The sequence below is a fragment of the Macaca fascicularis genome, chromosome 17, assembly GCF_037993035.2.
Source record: "Macaca fascicularis isolate 582-1 chromosome 17, T2T-MFA8v1.1".
Lineage (NCBI taxonomy): Eukaryota > Metazoa > Chordata > Mammalia > Primates > Cercopithecidae > Macaca > Macaca fascicularis.
This window is the reverse complement of record NC_088391.1, coordinates 66,516,746-66,533,480: the sequence shown is the minus strand read 5'-3', so window position 1 is coordinate 66,533,480 and position 16,735 is coordinate 66,516,746. Positions and strand designations below refer to the sequence as shown.

Below are 16,735 nucleotides of genomic sequence, written 5' to 3'. Positions count from 1 at the left end.
AGAGAAATAAATTTATAGCCTCTTTGCCTATGATTTACTGGCTGGACTGCACTATCACAAAGAACATATTCAAAACACTATCATTGGCCGGGCACGGTAGCTCACACCTGTAATTCCAGCATTTTGGGAGGCTGATGCATGTGGATTATCTGAGGTCAGGAGTTTAAGACCAGCCAGGCTAACACAATGAAACACCGTCTCCACTAAAGATATAAAAATTAGCCAGGCATGGCGGCACATGCCTGTAATCCCAGCTACTCCAGAGACTGAGCCATGAGAATTGCTTGAACCCAGGAAGCAAAGGTTGTAGTGAGCTGAGATCGCACCACTGCACTACAGCCTGGGCAACAGAGTAAGACTCTGTCTCAAAACAAACAACAATAAAAAAAAAAAAAAAAAAAAAAAAAACTATCATTGATGGCAATTATCAAAAAGAGATAATAAATGTTGGTGAGGGCGTGGAGAAAAGGGAACCCAAGTGCACTGTTGGTCGGAATACAGATTCGTACAGCCATTATGAAAAACAGTATGGAGATTTCTAAAGAAATTAACAATAGACTACCATATGACTCAGCAATTCATATCCAAAGGAGACGAATCACCTTGTAAAGGAGATGAATCTCTACCTTGTAAAGATATCCGCACTTCCATGTTCACTGCAGCATTACTCACGATAGCCAAGATATGGAAACAACCCAAATGTCCATAGATGGATAAATGGATAAAAACATGGTATAGTCTACGACCATACTACCCCGAATGTACCCAATCCCGTCTGATCTCAGAAGTTAAGCAGGGTTGGACCTGGTTAGTACTTGGTTGGGAGAAAAAGCGGTATACATATAGACACACATACACACACACACAGAAATATTATTCAGCCTTAAAAAAAGGAAATCCTAGCATTTGCTACATGGATGAACCTGAAGGACATTATACTAAGTGAAATAAGCCAGACACAGAAAGAAAAATATTGTATAATTATCACTGATACGTGGAATTTTTTTTTTTTTTAAAAGGTCAAATACACAGAAAGAATGAAACAGAGGTTGGCAGGGAGGTGATGTGATGTAGGTCAAAGGACACAAAATAGCAGATGTGTAGGAAAAACAAGTAACAAGTCTAGAGATCTTATGTACAACATGAAGACTAGTTAATAAAATTATATTGCATTAGAGATTTTTGTTAAATAAGTAGATTTTAGCTGCTCGTCACAAAAAAATTAACTATGTGATGATAGATATGTTAATCTGCTTCACTATTGTAACTAGTTTAGTATGTATATGAATCCTATATCATGTTGTAAACTTCAAATATACATAATAAAATTTATTTTTAAAAACCCACCATGATTGACTTTAAAGGGTAATAAGTCACACCTATAATCCCAGCACTCTGGGAGGCCAAGGTGGGCAAATCATTCAAAGTCAGGAGTTTGAGACCAGCCTGACCAACATGGTGAAATCCTGTCTATACTAAAAATATAAAAAATTAGCCAGGTATGGTGGCACACGCCTGAAATCCCAGTTACTCCAGAGGCTGAGGCAGGAGAATCAGTTGTACCTGGAAGGCATGGGTTGCAGTGAGCCGAGATCGCACCACTGCACTCCAGCCTGGGCAACAGAGTGAGATGCTGTCTCAGAAAATAAGTAAATGTATACATACATACCATACATTACATATATACATAAAGGGTAATGAGGTACCCATGACAGTTCCTTTGCTTAAGTCATTCACAACTACATATTCAATTTTTAAATTGGAACTTCAAAGACAAACACTTTGCAGCTCCTAAAGAATGCACTAGATAGCCTCTTAATAACTTTGCAATATATCACCTATAAGCTGAAATAAGGATCTACAAAACTGTAAGACATCTAAAAGTGGTACATGCTATTTATATTCTCTACTTATATGTTATTATAGTTATATAAGTAAAGTATTTATGCTTATTTATATATTTACTTACATAAATTTTCTACTTATGTAAGTACAAATTTACTTACGCAATACTTTAGAACTGTGTTCTACCTTTCAACAGGGAGTTGAAAGTTTTTTAGCTCTGATAATCTACTAAATTAAATCCTATTAATAAGGATAATATGCCTTTTTAATACTGATGACTCACTAACTGAAAGAGAGCAAATCTAATTTATTTTTTACAAAAAATGTCATAAAAAACCAATGGTTTGGAAATTTCCAATTCAGACAAAAAACTACTATTTGTATCACATCACCTAAGAAACCCTAAGCTTTAGGCAACTGATTTTTTTTCAATTATTTACTGTTCATTACAATTGGGGTCCTGGGATAGTTATCTGTTGGCTTATTTTTGTAATCAAAAAAAGGTAAAAATAACATTGGATTAAAAGAGAGTAAACTTAAGTTCTTGTCTTAACTCTTCTATAAATGTCAATAATCATAACCTTACCATTGTGTAGAGGTTTGGTCTAATACTAGACAATCACTAAGAAATTCCTAACTCCAAATTTCTCTATTATGAATAGCAAATGCAAAGAAATACCATTTCTTTTACTGAATAATTTGTTTTGTAGAACCCTTAAGTAGAAGAGAGAAAATTTTCAATGTTATTTAATTTACCTTGAATTGAGGCTAATTTGTTATGGCATAAAGAAAATGATCCAGGAATTTCCAGGACTAAGCAAAGTCTAAGTCTTAAATCCTGTGGGATTTGGCTCCATTTAGTCCTGAAGAGTAGGATGACCTGAGCACAAATATGCCAAATCATCAACATATTTCTCTCACATCGTCCCACTTACTTCATTTTTTCATAACTACTGCAATCATCCTACTGTTTCTAATTTCAAAAATAAAAATCAGAAGGATATAGCCTCAAAATCTATTATAAAATGCACTCAAAAGTTCTGGCTCCACTATGCATATACATGTGCGTGTGTGTGTATATGTACACACATATATGTATATGTATGTATACATATACATATATACACACACAGAAACATACACACACATCATTCTAGAAAAAAGGACTAAAATATGTAGACTTGAATTTAAATACAGAGCTCAAAGAATAGCTTTTTATAATCCCCAACACACCCCAAATCTGCCAATTAAAATGTATTTAAGCTTAGTGATTCCCATTCAAGTTTATTTTGAAAGTAATGTAACCCACGGTATCAGTTTCCCTACCAACTTAAAATAGGCAAAGGAGATTCCTTTTTTATTTGTATTAAAAAAGTGTATTTAAGTTTATTCTAATATTTAAAATTTCTAAAATATATAAATCACAATGTGATTACATGTGACATCAAAACACAGCTGAGGCAAACAAAATTTCATAAAAGAAGAAAACTACCCAAGCTTAAAGCACTAACCTGGCCGGGCGCGGTGGCTCACGCCTGTAATCCCAGCACTTTGGGAGGCCGAGATGGGCGGATCACGAGGTCAGGAGATCGAGACCATCCTGGCTAGCACGGTGAAACCCCATCTCTACTAAAAAATACAAAAAACTAGCCGGGCGAGGTGGCGGGCGCCCGTAGTCCCAGCTACTCGGGAGGCTGAGGCAGGAGAATGGCATAAACCTGGGAGGCGGAGCTTGCAGTGAGCTGAGATCCGGCCACTGCACTCCAGCCTGGGCAACAGAGCGAGACTCCGTCTAAAAAAAAAAAAAAAAAAAAAAAAAAAAGCACTAACCTAGGACTTTACTGTCATCAAAATCTAAATATCATCTCTTTAATAAAAACATTTTTAAGATTTCTTCACTGCCTAGATTGCCTAATTTTATGCAAGAAGGGGATCATTTGTTCTTAAATATTGTATTTATCAAAAACTTTGTAAATTAAAAAAAAGAAGAAAAAGAAATTGGGCTGGGCACAGTGGCTCATGCCTATAAGCCCAGCACTTTGGGAGACCAACGCGGGAGGACCACTTGAGTCCGAGTTGGAGACCAGCCCAGGCAACACAGTGAGGCCCTGCTCTACAAAATTAAAATACAAGCATTAGCTAGGTGTGGTGAAACATGCCTGTGGTCCCAGCTACTTGAAAGGCTAAGGCAGGAGGATCGCTTGAGCCTGGGAAGTTGAGACTGCAGTAAGCCATGATTACATCTCTGCACTCCAGCCTAGGCAACAGAGTGAGATCCTGGCTCAAAAAATAAGATAGACGAAAACAAAAATTGTATTTACCAGAAACTTTCTATTTTACTTAACAATTACCTTTTCTGTAATAGGAAAGAGAAGTAATACTGCGCAGACTGGTCTTGGTACCATGCTAAGGAGTTCAGGATCCATTCCATATACATCGACGAATTGCCAGTTAGGATGCAGACCTAATTGTTTGAGAAACTGGTAAAAGAAAGAAAGAAAAAAAAAACAATGGAACATTAGTTGGTAAAAGAAAACTAGTATACTATACATAGTGTTAAAAGGGAAATGATCAACAAATATGTACTCTGTATCTAATACATACAAGGGGATAAAATACAAATGTAACCAACATTCAGTAGGAATGCAGTAAAGCAGCACATATCAAAACACCACAATGTACACTCTAAATATGTACAATTTTTGTCAATTACACTTTAATAAAACTAGAGGGGAAGAATGTAGTAAAGCAGATTTTCTATGAATAGGGTGAGAAGAGATAGCCATTTATTTATAGCACATAACAAACATTTAAAATTAATAACATGTGAAATAAAACCTCTTTTTTCAAACTCCATTTCTTTGGAATTGAATCTAATAAGCCTAGACTTCATCAAATACATACAAGTTGGCTTGGTTGATATGTTAAACTCATTTCCAGCACTTGGTTTTTAAGGAGAGGCATTTAAGTTACAGTAAATAAATATTTTATCAGAAAATCAACAGAGTTTATCCTATTTACCAAAAATGATGTCTGAAGTTTAAAGATAGATTGATGGCCATGAACTGTATCAATGAGCAAAGAGTAATATAAGCCAAAAATGCATCTAATGCATTGTATGAACAACAGAAAATGCTTGATATAGGAAGTAAACTACTGGCTTCCTGACCTCTACTACACAATGAAACCTACTTAACTTCATTGCCTCCCTTATATCTGGCAAAATAACTGTAACAAAAGATTAGTGCTTGTCTACAATTCTTAAGATGTCACAGGAAAATAAAATGTCAGACCTTAATCTATCACATAGAGAAAAAATGAGAATGATGTCATTTTCACAATAAATTAATAACTTTATATTGAAAGAAGCTGATAATTTTTTTAAATACATCATTACAAAATAAGTGTTAGATGACAGAAAAAAGGAATAGAGGAAACAAAAATCATATTAAAAATACATCACTGTATCTTACCTCAAGAACACATTATAGTATTTGCTGGTCTAACATCTGAAATTTTGAAATTAAAAACAAACAAAAAAGGTGCCATAGGCATTTCTCAGTGAAGAATGATCACATGTACTTAGATCATCAAATGAGGTCTTGCAAAACCAGTGGAAGCCATGACACGTATATAAACAGTGTTATTCATCTCAAACGCATTTGAGTTTGTAAGACAAGACCTTCCTGTTTAAAGGGCAACTGTCCTTATCCCTTCATTTCTCTGTTTGTAGAAGATAATTTACTTGCCAATCATATCGTTGGTCAAAAATAAGTTTCTAGGTATGTTTAATAATAAATGTACTGATTTAGAAAAACTTTCTTAGAAGAATGCGTTCAACATAGATTAGGTTCATTCTTGCAACAAGTCACGTGCCCCGTAAGAGTCCAGGGTTGAGGAGATCAACGGGCTCCTCTGTTATATCCATTCTTCACTTTGATTCTATTTATAGCTCACTAAAGCACTTCAAACTACTTCCTGCTCCTTTCTCCACTTCCTCCAAACTTCCTAGTCTATGCTTTTTCAGTATTCAATTCTATAGAAAAACCAAAAAGGATAAAAATTAACTGCAAAGTCAAAGGAAAAAACTGTGTCTTATTCAATGTTTTTAATCCCATTGCTCAGCACTGTACATGGCTGGATCACAGACACCCAAGTTATATTTCTAGAACTAACTAAAGATTACATCTCTACTTTAGTAGATAACCTAGCCATCTGTATGTCTATATACATCAGTGAAGCCTTGGTATAATGAAGAAAAGAAATAGAAAAGATACATTTGGCTCCTAATCTAAAATCCCTAGCATTCATTTATCAAATCTGAAGACTACCTAAATATGCCTTTTAAGGGAAAGTATCATGAACCCTGATAAGATAATTTAAATTTATTTGTTAATTTTATGTACCCCCAAAGTCATCCTGTTATAAAGTTATAAAACTAGATGGTACATACAACAGAGCAATTTTACATCTGTGCTGCAAACTAAAAGTCACTGTTAGAATATTTTAGTGAAAGGTCTGGACAAAATCAGCAAGTACTGTAAATCAGTTCACTGCAAATCTACTCCATGTCAGCCAAAGCTAACAAGTGCAAAAAGTACTAGGAACCAAAGGCAGCAACTGTAGTGATACCAATTAGTATGAAACTGAGGACATAATGAATGATTAAATAGTAGATAAAATCATAACTTGATTAAATTTTAACCAGAATCATGCTTTTTAACTTTTTACTCATATCAACAATTAAATGAGATAAAGTTTAATGCAACTAATATCTACTGAATATATTAGTTACATCCTGACTCCAGATTGCCATGAGTCAGGCTCACTGGAAGCTAGCTATCTGAATACAAAGAAGAAAAGCAGCTATAAAGACTACCTCTGGGAAGTGGAGAAAGGGTAGAGAAGAGGGTCAACTTTTACCACCCACTTCTTTTGAAAAAAAAAAAGTCATTAAAATGTCCTACTTTTACAATTTAAAAAAAACCTGTGTTTGAAATGATCGTATGCAAATACAGAAAGATAGGAAGGAAATTTTCTAAAATGTTAGCAGTTAGCTTGGGTGGCGTGAATCCACCTTTTTATTTTCTAGTATTTTATAAAAGCATTAGTTTTACAATAATTATATGTAGCTGTAAGTTACAAATCTATAGAACTGATATGCATATGTTTTCTATTTAAATTTACAAAACTAAGAGAAAACACAAAATGATGGTCTTAAAACTATACCAAACAAATTTTTCCAGACTACTCACAAAGATAATTACCTATACATGCATTTGCAAAGCCATCTCTACACAATTAATTAGAAGCATCCCATTCATATCAAACAGGATAAAAGGTTTCATAACCTCTAACACCAGTCTTCTGGCTTTTCAAACTTAAATACTGAGTAATAAAATAACCAAAAAAAACTCTAACTCAACAAATTTTCACAATGCCTCTAAAATTTTGGCCAACTGAGAAAAATAATTAATAAATTTTAATATTTGGCTGTTAAAAAATCTTTAGTCAACTTATTCTTTTTATTCCATGGTCCAATGACAATTTTCTTCACCAGATAAAGAATATTTAAAATTATTTGTAAATATGTTTTGAGACCCTTATATGTGAGGAGCTAGGAGCAGTACCCCCTTCACCTCCACTGCCATGGCAAGGCAGGTTTCATTTTATCTTCTTTTTTTTTTTTTTTTTCAGACAGCGTCTTACTCCTTTGCCCAGGCTGGAGTGCTCACTGCAACCTCTAACTCCTGAGCTGAAGGAATCCTCCTGCCTCAGCCTCCCAGGTAGCCGAGACTACAGACATGCATCATCACAGCCAGCTAAATTTTTTTATTTTTTAGTAGAGACATCTCACTATGTTGCCCAAGCTGGTCTGAAACTCCTACACTCAAGCAATCCTCTGGCCTCGGCCTCCCAAAGTGCTCACTAGGTATGAACCACTGCACTCAACCCAGTGTATCCTTCTACCAGGCAATTAAGAAAACCACGTCTGGGAGGTTAAGTGCTTTTTCAAGGTCCCTGCCAGAATTCACATGCAAGGCTCTGAACACTATGGCACCTGTTTACTTTTCCAGCTTCATTTCTCTCTGCCGAGTATCTCTCTGGTACTTTATTCTCTAACTTGGCCACAATGGACTCCTGAGAGTTTTCAAAGTGTCTATAACCATCTCTTCCCTCCAGGTTTTTGCACACAAACTAGACTTCTCTGTCTTAAAAAACTGTTCATTCCTGTTCCTACATTATAACAAATTCTTCCTCATTCTTTTTTTTTTTTTTTTTTTTTTTTTTGAGACGGAGTCTCGCTCTGTCGCCCAGGCTGGAGTGCAGTGGCGCGATCTCGGCTCACTGCAAGCTCCGCCTCCCGGGTTCACGCCATTCTCCTGCCTCAGCCTCCCGAGTAGCTGGGACTACAGGCGCCCACAACCGCGCCCGGCTAATTTTTTGTATTTTTAGTAGAGACGGGGTTTCACCGTGGTCTCGATCTCCTGACCTTGTGATCCGCCCGCCTCGGCCTCCCAAAGTGCTGGGATTACAGGCGTGAGCCACCGCGCCCGGCCCCTCATTCTTTATATGACAGTCAAATAACAAAAATTCTGATTTTATACATTAAAAAAATAGATAAAATTCACTTTCCTTTCAAATTTGTTATTAAAGCCACTTCCTCTGGTCTTTAATGGTCTGCTCAGGGCAGCCAGAGATTCTGCCTTGTTACTAATTTATTAATGATGTGAATTATGATGTAAAATTATACTTACCTAGCAATTACTTGATATTACTACCAGTAAACTAGTATTAACTGCTAAATGTAGAACTAGGAGAGTAACTATTAATTAAATGAGAAAATGGCAGTGTAGAAACTAGCAAAAATAAATTTTAATAGAGACAGAATAATTATTAATGTACATAATGAGGAAACACTGGAAATATTTTATGTGCAGATTAAGAAAAAATGAAATTTACTTCACTACAGGCTCAATATGGACTAACAAAATGGCCAACAAAGGTGATATAATGTCAGTCTGCTTTAAAAGAAGGATCATTTAAGATAATGTAATAGCCCACTGTATTCAACAAAGATTATTCAGCAGAAAATACACTATAGGAGGCACATTTTATGAAAGTCAGTGACCAAGAAAAGAAAGCCCAAAGGCAGGTGACCAGAAGGATAAGGTTCTGGAAGACATCACAGCTGAAGTTTCTAAGCATGTTCAGAGAGGACTGAAATTACTATGATCCCTGTCCCTAGATATTTTTAGTAATATCATAAAATAGCAATTAGGAGCCAGGTACAGTGGCACAGCCTGTAGTCCAGCTACTCAGGAGGCTGAAGTGGCAGAATTGTTTGACCCCAGGAGCTGGAGGCCAGCCTGGGCAACATAGTGTGATCTCCATCTTAAAAAAAAACAAATTTTTTTAATTTAAAGAGTTTTTTTAAAAAGCAATTAGATTTACTCTATAGTTTCAATGGGAAGAATGATAGACAACTGGAGAAGGTTGGCCGGGCGCGGTGGCTCAAGCCTGTAATCCCAGCACTTTGGGAGGCCGAGACGGGTGGATCACGAGGTCAGAAGATCGAGACCATCCTGGCTGACACGGTGAAACCCCGTCTCTACTAAAAAATACAGAAAACTAGCCGGGCGAGGTGGCGGGCGCCTGTAGTCCCAGCTACTCGGGAGGCTGAGGCAGGAGAATGGCGTGAACCCGGGAGGCGGGGCTTGCAGTGAGCTGAGATCCGGCCACTGCACTCCAGCCTGGGCGACAGAGCAAGACTCCGTCTCAAAAAAAAAAAAAAGACAACTGGAGAAGGTTACAGGAAAGCAGATTTTGTTTCAATAAAAGAAATATAATTCTTCTACTTATATATTATTCTCATTATTATAATAAAAAAATTAAACAACTTTAAAAGACAGAACGCTGCTCATTGAGATAGGCAAAGGATTCATGACCATATTAAAAATAATGTTGGGGGATCTTCTGGATCAGGAAAGCAGTTCTATAAGATCTATTCATTCTTCCATCTGACAACTACCTATTTATTGACGGCCCCCTATGAGCCAGGCACCGTTCTCATACTTCAGACTCATCCCTGCTCTCACAGAACTTACATTCTAGTGGTAAGATACACATGATAAACAAGTATACACATAAACAAGGTAATTTCACAAGATGGGAAGTACTATGAAGAAAACATGACAGTACAGATTTGGGAGGCTAATTTCGCGTGTACTCAAAGACTCACTGATGAGATGACTTGAACTTGAGCCACAGATCAAAAGAACCTACCATGAAACAACCAGGAGTGGATGACTCAAGCAAAGGATGAGCAAGTGCAAAGACTCTGAAGCAAGAACAGACTCCACATTCAAAGACTGCAGCACAGCATCAGTGGAAAGGAGATGGGTAGTATCTCCTCATTCAGCCATGATACAAGCTTGAAATGGAGCTGGATGCCATTATCCTTAGCAAACTAACACAAGAACAGAAAACCAAATACCACATGTTCTCACTTGTAAGTGAGAGCTAAATGATGAGAACACATGGACACAAAGAGGGGAACAGACACTGGAGCCTACCTGAGGGTGAAGGGTGAGGAGAGGATCAGAAAAAACAACTATTAGGTACTAGGTTTAGTACCTGGGTGATGAAATAATCTTTCCAACAAATCCCTGTGACACGAGTTTGCCTATATAACAAATCTGCACATGTACCCCTGAAGCTAAAAGTTTAAAAAAACAAAAAAGTTTTAAGTATATTCTAAGCACAAGCATTGGAAGACCAGAAGAGTATGATAAGCAGGAAGTCATAACATGTGATTCTCATTTATTTAAGGCCACTTTGGGTATATATGAAAATTAGATTTTACAGAAGCAAAAGGAGAAGCAGAAGAACTACTTAGGCGCCTACTATAGTTGTCCAAGCTAAGGATGATGGTGGCTTGCACTGTGGCAGTTGAAATGGAATAGCCATATTTGGAATAGCCTTTGCAAGAAGAGTCCTTAAGATCAATTAGATCCGAGGAATAAGAAACAGAATATTAAAAATAGCTGACATTCATGGAGAGCATGCTTTGTTCAAGACATTGTTGTACATATTTTACATGTAGTAATTTGTTTGATCCTTACAGTGATCTTACAAGATTAGAAAAGATTATAAGAAATGAAGGAACTCACTGCTTGAGGCCAAGCATTTGAGACCAGCCTGGGAAACAGAGTAAAATCGTCTTGTCTCTACAAAAAATATAAAAAGTAGCCGGGTGTGATGATGCAAGCTTGTAGTCCTATCTACTTGGAAGGCTGAGGTGGGAGGATTGCTTGAGCCCAGGAATTCCAAGGTTATAGTGAGCTATGATTGTGCCACTGTAATCCAGCCTGCCTGGATAGAACAAGACCCTGTCTTTAAAAAAGGAAAAAAGAAAGGAAGAAATTAAGGAACTAAGGCACAAAGAGGTTAGGTAACTGCCCATGGTCGCAGAGCTGGTAAATAGCAAAGCAGAGATTACAATCCAAGAATCAAATCAAGACACTACAGCCTCTCTGGAATGGCAATCTGAAAGAAGAATCAATGGCATCAACTCGTCACCTCAAACACTGCATGGATGGCTATGCCCTTGGAAGATAGGGAAGAAATGGGTTGAGAGCAGAGATGGGAAGATGAAAATCCGTACTTCTTTTTTGGCCATATTAAGTTTAAGGTATCTATAAGACATCCAGATGGAGATACCAAAGAGTTGGCTGAATACACAGATTTCCAATTTGGTGGCAATGTCAGGGTTTCGAGGAACATGGGGTCATCTATGTGACAACTGATGGTATTAGAACTGTACAACAGAAAACATTACTAGGGCAAGAAAACACATAGAAAAGATTAGCAGTCTAAGATGAAGTGGCTGAGGAGCTCCTTAGAAGTTGGAAGGGAGATGATCTAGCAACGGAGACTCTTCGAAGCAATTAGGAAAGTAGAGGACAATCAGAATTATCACAGAAACCAAGAAAAGATAATGTTTCAGTAAGGATGGAGTGGGCTATACTACCAAATGCTGCTGAAAGGCCAAGAAATACGGTGACAGAAAAGTGATCACTGTGGCAAAGTGGCAATCATTAGTAAACTTGACAAAAGTAGTTACTACAAAATGGTACACACAGAAGCAAGCTACAAAGGAATGAATACGGAAAAGAATGCGAGCTGAGGTAGCAGTGGCAGCAGCTATGAACAATTCTTTGTGGAAAGTTTACAAAGAAGGAGAACAGATAAGGCAGCAGCTCAAGGAGGACAGGATAACAAAGAATTTTTCCTAAAATGGTATCTACTAATTATAGAATTCTTATGAGAATTTATATGATTTATTGTGATTAAGGCAATAAGCCAGCAGATGATCTCTAATTCTTTTTCTAACTCTAAGCATACAGGCTAAATAGAATAGTTATGCTATAGTAAATTTATTTCCCTTTCGCTATTATGCTAGAAAATATTTTGCCTCCTCAATAAAATCACAAGTAGAAAAAATCATCCTTGGGTTGGGAAGGGGTCCATATAAAAAAAAAAAACCATTAGTTCCAAAGCACAACAATATGTAAAATATACATGTGGTTGTACTGTACTCAAATCACAAAAAAATAATCACAATGAAGATTTAGTATGGTCATAAATAATAATGACTGCCTATATCACATTCTATAAACGTTGTAATTCTTGATGTTTAATTATCTGTAACTTTCCATCAGCTGCAACCTGCATTTACCCCTTTAAATGCATAGGTAAATAGATAATTTACCTATGCATTTAATAATTTTTAATTATTAAATAATTAATAATTTTTAATAATTTAAATAATTTTTTTGATCACTTAACTCATTTTATTCTGATTAAGTCCTACCTGTAGCATGACACAGTATCCTTAAAAGGGCTGACAGCATGCTAACCAACAAATCACTGTCTACCACATTTGCTGAGACACATGGTTACTAGCTAATGTCTAACAATTAATACTCATCTGCATGTAGTAGACATGTGATGGCCATTCTTATACAACACTAGGCATCATCAGAGTCTAAAGCAGTATTTGCTCACACTGATTATAACAACAACACATGCAATTACCAGATGGTAACAGCGTGAGTCCAAGATCCTACCATTCCATTAGGTTGAGGAAATAAAAGAGGGTGGGATGGATATTGTTGTTAGGGTTTATTCATTCTCCAAATTCTAAGTCAGTTAACTACATTTCTATCCGTCTTCTATTCTTGGTTCTGCCACTAAAACATAGAGAATAAAACAACCACAAAAGTTTTAGTTATAACTAATCACTTCTTACATACTTGTCCATTCTCCCACTAAAAGCACATTATTTCTTTAAAAAATAAATTTAAAGGCCGGGCGCGGTGGCTCAAGCCTGTAATCCCAGCACTTTGGGAGGCCGAGACGGGCGGATCACGAGGTCAGGAGATCAAGACCATCCTGGCTAACACGGTGAAACCCCGTCTCTACTAAAAAAATACAAAAAACTAGCCGGGCGAGGTGGCAGGCGCCTGTAGTCCCAGCTACTCGGGAGGCAGGAGAATGGCGTAAACCTGGGAGGCGGAGCTTGCAGTGAGCTGAGATCCGGCCACTGCACTCCAGCTTGGGCGACAGAGCGAGACTCCGTCTCAAAAAAATAAATAAATTAAAAAAAATAAATTTAAAACAAACTAAATCATGCAAAAGCATGTCAGATATAGTATAAAATCATATACTAAATAACATTGTTTGTCTGTTTAGATCATCTCAGAAAGGTCTCCTGTCACTATTCCATGTATTACATTTTCCCTGATGGTCTCTATCAAAGCACTATGTTCTTTTTCTTATTGTACTTATAATAAACGCTAATGACTTGTTTGCTTGTTTACTGTCTTTCAACTAGATTGAAAAGCAGAAAACCATGAATATTTTAATCACCAAAGAATCACCAGCTCCTGTTCAGATTACTGGTATTAAAAAAGGTGCCCCTAAAATATTAATGTGTTTGATAATTTTTCAAGACACCCTAGGAACAAGGTCCACTAGCAGCTGAATCACAGGACATAAGTTCCTACTTACACAAACTTACAGTTTGTTAAAACAATTAACATCATCTAAAAAGTGTTTTTAGTCTATTGATATGGCTAATCACGTTGATTTTTGAATGGTGAACCAGCTTTGCAACACCAGGATAAACTGCTCTTGGTCATATGTTACTCTTTTTATATATTTATTGCTGTATTCTATTTGCTGATATTTTGTAGGGGATTTCTTACATCCATGTTCATGAGGGATACTGATTTGCAGTTTTTCTTATTATGAACTGTCTAGTTTGGCGTCAGGGTAATGCTAGCACAAAATTAGTTAGGAAGTGTCTTTTTTTTTTTTCTTTTTTTTTGAGACAGAGTCTTGCTCTGTCACCCAGGCTGGAGTGCAGTGATGCAATCTCGGCTTGAAAGCAACCTCCGCCTTCTGGGTTCAAGCGATTCTCCTGTCTCAGCCTCCCGAGTAGCTGGAATTACAGGAGTGCGTCACCACACTCGGCTAATTTTTGTATTTTTAGCAGAGATGGGGTTTCACCGGCCAGGCTGGTCTCGAACTCCTGACCTCAGGTGATCCGCCCACCTCAGCCTCCCAGAGCGCAAGTGCTAGGGATTACAGGCGTGAGCCACCGCGCCTGGCCGTCTCCCCTCTTCTATGTTTATGTAGGATTGGTATTATTTCTTCCTTAAATGATCATCTCAGAGATGCAGAAAAATCATTTGCGAAAATTCAACACAGATTCATAAGAAAAACTCTCAGCAAACTAGTGGGAAAAGAGGAACTTCCTTAACCCGATTTAAAAAACATTTACCAAAAACCTAAAGCTAACATACTTAATGGTGAAAGATCAAATGTTTTCTCCCTAAGATAGAGAACAAGACAAGGATGTCTCTCTGTCCAGGGAATTTGCTACAAGCTTTGAAAACCAAAAACCAATTTTTTTAAGAACACGGTTAATTGTTCCCTGGTGACGAGAAGGAAGATGGTGGAGGTGAGGGGAGTATGATAAACTCGGAGAGCAGTAAAAAACAAATGAGCTGTTGAGAATGAAAAAAAAACCAGGGTAAGATAAGGCACACCTGAGCAGATCAAAAGTTTACACCTGGTAGCACTTACTGTTCTTCTGAGTAACTGGGAGATGTTCCCTCGTCCCTCCCCAAACCCCAACCTCCAACACCTAGAAGGAACTTAAACTGCTGTAGATTGCAAAGAATGGCGTGGGAACTACTAAACTGAGCTTTCTTTGATACAACAGCAACTAAATGTCCAGCTTTAAAAGACTGTAAGATAAAGGGGGCGTGGCGGGGAAGAAAAGTGACTTGATGGGGCAAGAGATGATTGGAAGACGATTTCATAGTGCAGGCGGTGGATGAAATTACAAGAACTGGGTGGGCGAGTTTACAAAGCTTGGAGTCAGGAAGTGTGGGCAAATTAGTCATCCAGAAGGTACACCAGAAGGAAAATTATGGAATCGGCACTAACAGGAGGCAAAACGAAGAAGGGGAATAGGAATACAGGGTAAAAGTCCCTCCAAACCTCTGACCCGGAGTCCCCAAGATACGTGGTGGCTGAGGAATGGGACCAGAGGAGTGGTGGGAGCATCTCCAGGAGCCAGGTGGCAGGGAGATGGCCCTTTCTGAAAGGGGCGGACCCGCGTAAAGCCGAACAAGAGGGGCCCTCAAGAAATTAAATCCCAGAATCCTTGGAAGCGTGGAGGTGAAGTCCAGCAGGGAAGCGGACCGAGCAGACAGAAAGGACTCCGAGGTCCCGAGCGACAGACACCTCACTCACCTGGTTGGTGACCTGAAAACGAAACAGAGAACACGCTTTAGAGACAAACTACCGTGGACTCGCGGCAGCAAGCCGGCTCCCTCTGCGCCTGCCCACGGCCCAGGGCTGCCCCGAAGCGCGCCCACCTCGGGATTGGCCTCCAGCGGCAGCCAGCGTTGACCCTCCATGGCCGCGGTGCCCGGCCCTCCAGCTCTGACAGCCGCCGCCTTCGCCGCCGCCGCCGCCGCTTCCGCCCACGCGCGCCTTGACCTGGGCCCTCCCAACACACCGCCCCGAGTAGGGGCGCCTAAACACCAAAAAGAGTTTGGCCTCTCATCCTCTTAACCGGTCCCTGCAGGTCCGTAGGTCAAGTGTCATATTTCAAATTAAGATGCTGTCGAGGAGGAAAAAAATAGGAGCCAAATACCTATTTCGGGAGAAAAACAGTATCTGAATTCACAGTCCTGTCCCCTCACGCTTGGACTCTTCCGAGCCGAGCCATGCCGAGCGCTCGCGTTCTACGCATGCGCCATGCGCAGGTCTGGGACCGCGTGCTCACCGGCCCCCTCCCATTCTTGCAGTGTCAACCGATGGCGCTAGGAGGCGCGCCGCGGAGTCCTATTCTGAGACAGACGCCCAGGTGGCTACCCATTGCCAGGCAGCAAGGCCAGAGGACTCCGTGCAGCACGGTGCTGTTGTTCCTTTGTCGGGGTGCAGGAGTGATGGGTTGGCCTTATCTGCCCTTGCGGGAGGCAGCGGGTATTTCTATATATCCGATTCAATTTGACAGAAAAAATGTCGATTACTAGAAATCACTGTACTAAGTATTGAGGACACAAAGTTGAGTTCACTGTGGAGTAGAGGCAGTGGACAAGACAACGGAGAATCTAGGCCGGGCGCGGTGGCTCAAGCCTGTAATCCCAGCACTTTGGGAGGCCGAGGCGGGCGGATCACGAGGTCAGGAGATCGAGACCATCCTGGCTAACACGGTGAAACCCCGTCTCTACTAAAAATACAAAAAATTAGCCGGGCGCGGTGGCGGGCGCCTGTAGTCCCAGCTACTCGGGAGGCTGAGGCAGGA

At 39.0% G+C, this 16,735-nt stretch overlaps 1 protein-coding gene across 8 annotated transcripts in view; it reads right to left on the bottom strand.

The window, feature by feature from the left end:
* Nucleotides 1-15,891, bottom strand: part of UCHL3 (ubiquitin C-terminal hydrolase L3) — a 58,267-nt gene extending 42,376 nt beyond the window's left edge. For 4 of the 8 annotated variants that reach the window (XM_065533327.1, XM_065533331.1, XM_065533332.1 and 1 more), the window contains exons 1-2: nt 15,801-15,891; nt 4,197-4,325 (exon numbers count right to left, since the gene is read on the bottom strand). In XM_065533327.1, coding sequence (XP_065389399.1) covers nt 4,197-4,325; nt 15,801-15,842 — 171 coding nt within the window. In that variant the 5' untranslated portion in view covers nt 15,843-15,891. Of the gene's footprint in view, nt 1-4,196; nt 4,326-15,675 lie in introns of all 8 variants that reach the window. The other 4 variants (XM_065533328.1, XM_065533333.1, XM_065533329.1 and 1 more) reach the window with 2 other exon arrangements.
* Between the last annotated feature and the right edge of the window lie 844 nt (nt 15,892-16,735).